This window comes from Rhineura floridana, chromosome 11, assembly GCF_030035675.1.
Source record: "Rhineura floridana isolate rRhiFlo1 chromosome 11, rRhiFlo1.hap2, whole genome shotgun sequence".
Classification (NCBI taxonomy): Eukaryota; Metazoa; Chordata; class Lepidosauria; order Squamata; family Rhineuridae; genus Rhineura; species Rhineura floridana.
In genome coordinates this window covers 1357005-1363018 of record NC_084490.1, presented here as the reverse complement: position 1 = coordinate 1363018, position 6014 = coordinate 1357005, and the positions used below count along the sequence as shown (strand labels likewise).

The 6014-nt window shown below is 51.4% G+C and overlaps 1 protein-coding gene across 1 annotated transcript; it reads right to left on the bottom strand.

Annotated features, from left to right (window-relative positions):
* Positions 1–3237: 3237 nt before the first annotated feature.
* LOC133366059 (stress-associated endoplasmic reticulum protein 2-like) lies at positions 3238–6014 on the bottom strand. Its single transcript, XM_061588719.1, has 3 exons — positions 5835–6014; positions 5071–5143; positions 3238–3819 (listed from the first exon to the last, which is right to left on the bottom strand). Exons 1-3 carry the CDS (start codon positions 5916–5918, stop codon positions 3779–3781), a joined length of 198 nt encoding a protein of 65 aa, XP_061444703.1. The 5' UTR covers positions 5919–6014; the 3' UTR covers positions 3238–3778.

Genomic DNA, 6014 nt, shown 5'->3' with positions numbered 1-6014 from the left:
ATGGTGTGTGTGTGTTAAAGCCAGTCTCCATACAATTAAGAAGGGAGAAAAAGTGAGGGAAGAATAGAGAGTGCGGATGGGCGCTCTAGGATACCGGCACTCTATGGTGCTACGACATGTTGGGAGAGCTGACCTGAAAGGAAGGCCCATAGAGAAGAGAAGGGCTAGAGAGTTGTACCTGCGTCCTCAGCCTCAGAGGTGCTAACGGCTAGAGCGGCGTCACGAGGCCAGCGAGGCCTTAAAGTAAAGGTGTCCCTGCACTTGTAATGCGAGTCGTTTCCGACTCTTAGGGTGACGTCTTGCAACTTTTACTAGGCAGACTGTATATATGGGGTGGGATTGCCAGTTCCTTCCCCAGCCTTTCTTTACCCCCCAGCATATGCAATACAAATGCCAAGAAGCAAATCTTCCTGGTTCCTTTTAAGCACCCTTCACCTACCTTGTGCTGTCCGCATGTTTTGGACTCCAGCTGCCATGAGCCCCAGCTGGCATTTCCAGTGGTGGGGACTGATGAGCGATGTGGCCCAAAACATCTGGAGGACACCTGGTTGGCGAAGGCTGCACTAGAATGCCCTCCCCTGGGTGTCATCAACCAGTCCTGCTACCGACAGCCCTGCAATGTAGTACTTTTTAATGGGAGTCTGTGACGGTGGCTTCCAATGCTTACAGAAAGTTCAGGCTGCCTGTCTCTCCATATTTTTTCTGTCCATACATAAGGTCCCATCCCCTCTTAAACTCTCCAGCTTGGGAAAGATCTGTAAGAAAAGAGTGGATAGCTCGAGAAACTGGCAGCATAGAGTGTGTTGAACAGGCACAGGAGGGCACTCTGGGAAAGGTGGCTGATGGTGCTGGAGACATGAAAGAAGGCAAAGGGGCTGCAACAGCAAGGATCCCAGGAGCACATTGCTATATTTATTTATTTCTTGCAGAATTTGCCAGCCAGAATGTTGATTGAGCCCAAGCAGTCTGAGCACAGACCGCTGAGTTTGGCTCAATAGCACTGGCTGCCAGTTGGTTTCCTCATCTAAGGAAATGGCTGGTTTTGACCTATGAAGCTTTATGTGGCTCAGGGCCTGTCCTCACAGCGGCCAACCAGATGCCCCAAAGGGAGCCCACAAGCAGGACCTGAGCGCAACAGCAACACACTCCACACTCCCAACAACTGGCCTTCAGAGACATATTGCCTCCAGCACGGGAGCTTTATATTCTAATCCTCTTGAAGCCTCTTGTGGGAGTGAATTCCAGAGTTTAACTAAGTGCAAAGAAGTACTTTCTTTTATCTGTCCTGAAACATCATTGAATGGGCTCACTGGCTTCCGGTGGGAGGAGAGCCTGGCTGGCAGTCCAGAGTCTGTGAGTTCAAATCCCCACTCATGTCTCCTGAGTGTCAAGGGCCAGCTAAAGATCACCCCCACAGTGAGTGGCTCAAGGGTTACGTGCCCTGCCACCTGTGCAGCCGTGGGCAAGCTGCATAGTCCCAAGGAGCCCACTTGCCCCCCAGCTGGCAGTTGCGGACAAGGAAGGGGCTGGCTTGTGCAGCTGTGGCAAGCTGAGCAGGCCCTAGCCAGCTGGGGAGGACTAGCCTCAGAGGGAAGCAATGGGAAACCCCCTCTGAATACCTCTTACCATGAAAACCCTATTCATAGGGTAGCCATAAGTCAGGATCGGCTTGAAGGCAGGCCATTATGAGAGGGAGAAAAGCTTCTCTCTGTCCGCTTTTTCCACTCCAGGCATTTGTTAGCATCTAACAAATCCAAACCCCTCCTCGCAACACCATCATCTCGTTCACACATTGAGACTACACAGCTGTGCCTGTCTAGCTGGCCCTAGCACCCTAGGAGTGGGACTCAGCAGTGATGCCCCTGAAGCTGTCGCCTCTTCTGTCCTTCCTCCCTCTTTACAATATCCTTTCTAGGATGGACCAAACTATTCATAGTATTGCAGAATTATATAAAGACATTTTGATGGTAGTTTTATTTTCAGTAATCCCCTATATATTGCTGTTGCATGCTGAGTTGGCTGCTTCAATTAACTGTCCATAACCCCAAAATTATTTTCCATTCCAGACCTTGTCAAAGTATACATAGCTAGGATTTTCCCCTTTTAACCCAGGATGTATCACATTGCATTTGCTTACATTTAGTCTCATTTGTCATCATATTGTGCATTCTGGAGATCATTTTGGAAGTTTTCTTGTCTGCTTTGGATTTCACCATTCTGCAGTTTGCAGACTTGGCTTCCTCACTGCTTACTCCTAACCCCAGATCTTTGGTGATGAAATTAAATAGCACCAGTCCCAGTCTGTTTACTTCCATTCATTGAAAGAACCCTTCTCCTTTGGCTTCCTGTTGTTTAACAGCTTATTTATCTATAAGGAGACCTGCCCTCTTATCACATAAACCACGTGCAGAAGTTCTCCCTGAATGCATTTAAGAGAAGGAACTCAGGGCCAGGGATAGCAAGGGATTGCATGTACACCCTCTCCCTGCTTTAAGCCCTCACCTGTTCAGGTGAACTCCTGAATACAGCTATGATGACCACAAAGTATACTCAGAAGCCTTTAGTGTCACAGGCTTTTTGGACGTCCATTCTTATACGATCAACCATAATGATCAAGGGAATGGAGCAATTACCATGAGGAAAGATGACAACATTTAGGCCTTTTTTGTGTAAAGGCAAGCTAGAGAAGATAGAAGTGTACAAAATTACGCATGGTGTGGAGAAAGTAGACAGGGAAAAATGCTTCTGTCTCTCTCATAATAGAACCATGCACTGAAGCTGAATGTAGGAAGACTGAGGCCAGACAAAAGAAAGGCTTTTGGAGGCAGTTGTTAAGAGTGCTGTTGCTCTCAGGTCCTGCTTGCAGGCTTCCCATCAGGGCACCTGGTTGGTCACTGCAAGGCTGGACTAGATGGGCCACTGGCCTGATTCAGTGGGGCTTTTTTTAGGTTCTTATATAGTAATGTCAACTGGATTGTCCTCATCCACCTGCTTGTTGACAATCCCAAAGACCTCCAGAAGTTTAGCAAGGCAAGATTTACCCTTGCAGAAGCCAAGCTGATACTTCTTCAGCAAGACTTGTTCTTCTATATGCTTAAATTACTCTAGCTTTAATTATGCTTTCCACCAATTCAACTGTGATGGATTTAAGGCAAATAAGCCTAGAATTCTTGGCCTCGTGAATGGCAGATGGGACAGGCTGATGATTTTCTTAAGTGGAAAAACAAACACACACCCTTATGGTGACATCTCTTTATTAAGAAATTTGCCATTTCTTTTGTGGCAAAGATTCCAACATAGTAAATTTTTTATTCCGCGGCTCAACCGGAATGGTTAGGGAGAATAACTGCAGGTTTACCACAAACTGAGAGGAAGAGGGAACCAGAACAAACATCTCAGTTGTGCACCTCCCATCCCAAACACTGCAATCTAGCTGTAAACACAGGACAAGCAATTGTAATATATTGCTTAAGTTCCATGGGAAAACGCCCCACCCTGGGTAGGCTTCCCTATCGCATGTTGCTGGCAGACAAAAGTGAAGCACCCCCGGTTCAGTCCAGCGTCCCTCAGAAGTGGTCAATAGCTCAAGAGACAAGAGAGAGAGAGCGAAGGAGGCTTGGCAGAGGTCGCAGGAGGGGTGGGAGAGCTATGGTTCTTGGAAGCAGACAGAGGAAGACTGTCATGGCTGTAAACTGGTGGGTGGGTCCAGAAAATATTCCACAATTCCCTGAGAGGAGGATTGGTGGTAGCAGCAGGATAAATATACGTCTTCTCCCCATTAACCTCCAAGTCGAATGCTCTGGAGGATCTGGAAGATGGCTGGGAAGGAAACAGCAGAGGGAAAATGTTAAGCAGGTGTAAGGGAAAGGGGCTTCAAGAGACCCTTGGAGGCTAAGTGGAGGAAGAGCCATCGCTCAGTTGGCAGAGGAACTGTTTCATGCAGAAGCTTCAGTCCCCAGCAGCATCTCCAGGTAGGGCTAGGAGAGACCCCTATTTCATAGAATAGTAGAGTTGGAAGGGGCCCGTAAGGCCATCAAGTCCAACCCCCTACTCAATGCAGGAATCCAAATCAAAACATTCCTGACAGGTGCCTGTCCAGCTGCCTCTTGATGGCCTCCAGTGTCAGACAGCCCACTACCTCTCTAGGTCATTGGTGCCATTGTTGTATGGCTATTTTGAAACCTTGGAGAGCTTCTGCCAGTCGGTGTCGACAACACTGGTCTGGCTCAGTGTAAGGCACCTTCCTGTGTTCGTAAGTGACTGGGGGCCACAAGATTACCAACTGCTGTCCTCTCTGCCTCTTTGCTCATTCCCAAGAAGCAACTCTCCACCTGCAGGTAGCAGCCAGAACCACAATATCTGCCCCCCTTGTTCCCTTATGACCATGGGCATGTGCAGAATCCTCAAGCAACATGGCATGCCCGAGCAAGGCTCCAGCATCCCCTTGCAAGGCCAGCCCAAGACATTTTGATCCCGAGGCGAAGGTCAAGACGGTGCCTCTCCACACACGCACACGCTTCATGTGCAGAAGGGGACCAGAAGAGCACCTGAAGATGGGGGCTCAGGGGTCCGCAAGTCACCTGAGAGCTGCAGCCGAGGGGCATGCACAGCAGTGTCCTCCAACAAGGGAAATGGGGAGGGGGGTCAGTCACCACCGGCTGCCTTGCTCTGCCAAATGGGAGCACCAGCCCCTGGTCTCCCACTGCCCCCGGCTACCCCTGCTGCCCTTGTGACAACCCTTAAGAGGATTTCAAGAGGGCTCCACATCCAGAGATTGCCCAGTCTGGGGTTTGTAGCCACTGAGGGCCAGGAAGAGCTTTTCTGGTTATTTTCAGCTGACATTTATCTTTTTCTGTCTTTTGCAACCTTCTCTGACATCGCTTAGAAATGGCGTGTTAAGCGGTATATAAATTGTTGAAATTAAATAAATAAAACTCGCTCGGGCTAATCACACACACGCACACACTTACTCTCTTTTGCCTCTGTCCTACTGTTTTTTGCGAGGATTCCCCCCCCCGACTTCTTAGGAGGGGTGGGGGCTGGGCACAAACGTTCTCAAGAAATAGGTACCTGATCCACAGACCACGAAGACAAAGAGTGCCAAGAGCCAAGGGCCGACGGGGGCTTTTTCCTCTTGGGGTGTCTAGAGGCCAAGAGAGGGTTAGAGAGCTAGTGTCATCTGACGCCCCCCCTCCCTTCAGTCCTGGGGGTTCCTGCCTGTGCTCTTTGCCGCACCTCCGATGAGGATTCGAGGCAGGTGACCCCAGGCGCATCTCCGCGGGCGCAAAAGGGCGCAACCTCCGCAGACAACTGGAAATGCTTCTCTTCCCCTCCCCATGTTCCAAAATCGTGAAAACTCCCTCGAGCATCCCCCGGAGCACCGTCGCGCGCAGAGAGAAACGACCTGGCGGCGGGATGGGGAGCCCCATTTGCAAGTCCAGAGGGAATCGCTGCAAGCGCTCGCTCTCTCCCTCCGGCTCCCCGTCAACCCCCCCCCGCAACTCGGTGCATGCTTAAGCGGGAGGAAGAGCCGCGGTCCTCCAGGGGGCTTGACTCCGGGGGAAAGCGTGCCTCGGATTGCAACCTCGGGCTTATTGGTGGGAGGGGAGAGGAGGGGGAAAGAGACCCCCTCCAAACCTCATCTCGCCCCCCTTCCACAGCTGCTAAGTCCCTCCCACCCTGCCCTAAGCTGCTCCTCCCCCTTCGCTAATATCTCGGGGGGGGGGGGCTCCCCTTCGTCTCTCCCCTCACTGCAAAGCACAGAACGAGAACCTGGGGAGGGGGTGCTTTGCGGACCCCCTCCATTGCAATCCCCGCCCCCCAGGGTCCCATACCGGGGCCCGATGGAGCCCCCCCCTCTGCGTGATGCTCTTGCTGTGCCTCTCGTTGGCCACTTTCATGCGCTGCACCCCAGACATGGCGGAAGGAGCGGCTGCTGCGGCTGCTGTCGTGGCGCCTTCGGCCGGCTGCCCCCGCCTCCTCCCCCGCGCAAGCGCAGCAATGCCGCTGCCTGC

Coding starts and splice junctions, on each gene's coding strand:
- LOC133366059 (XM_061588719.1), bottom strand. CDS start 5,918: ATGTCTGGGGTGCAGCGCATGAAAGTGGCCAACGAGAGGCACAGCAAG. Junction 5,144..5,834: donor GGGGGCTCCATCGGGCCCCG/GTATGGGACCCT, acceptor CTTGGCCTCTAG/ACACCCCAAGAGGAAAAAGC. Junction 3,820..5,070: donor CTTCGTGGTCTGTGGATCAG/GTACCTATTTCT, acceptor TTTCCTTCCCAG/CCATCTTCCAGATCCTCCAG.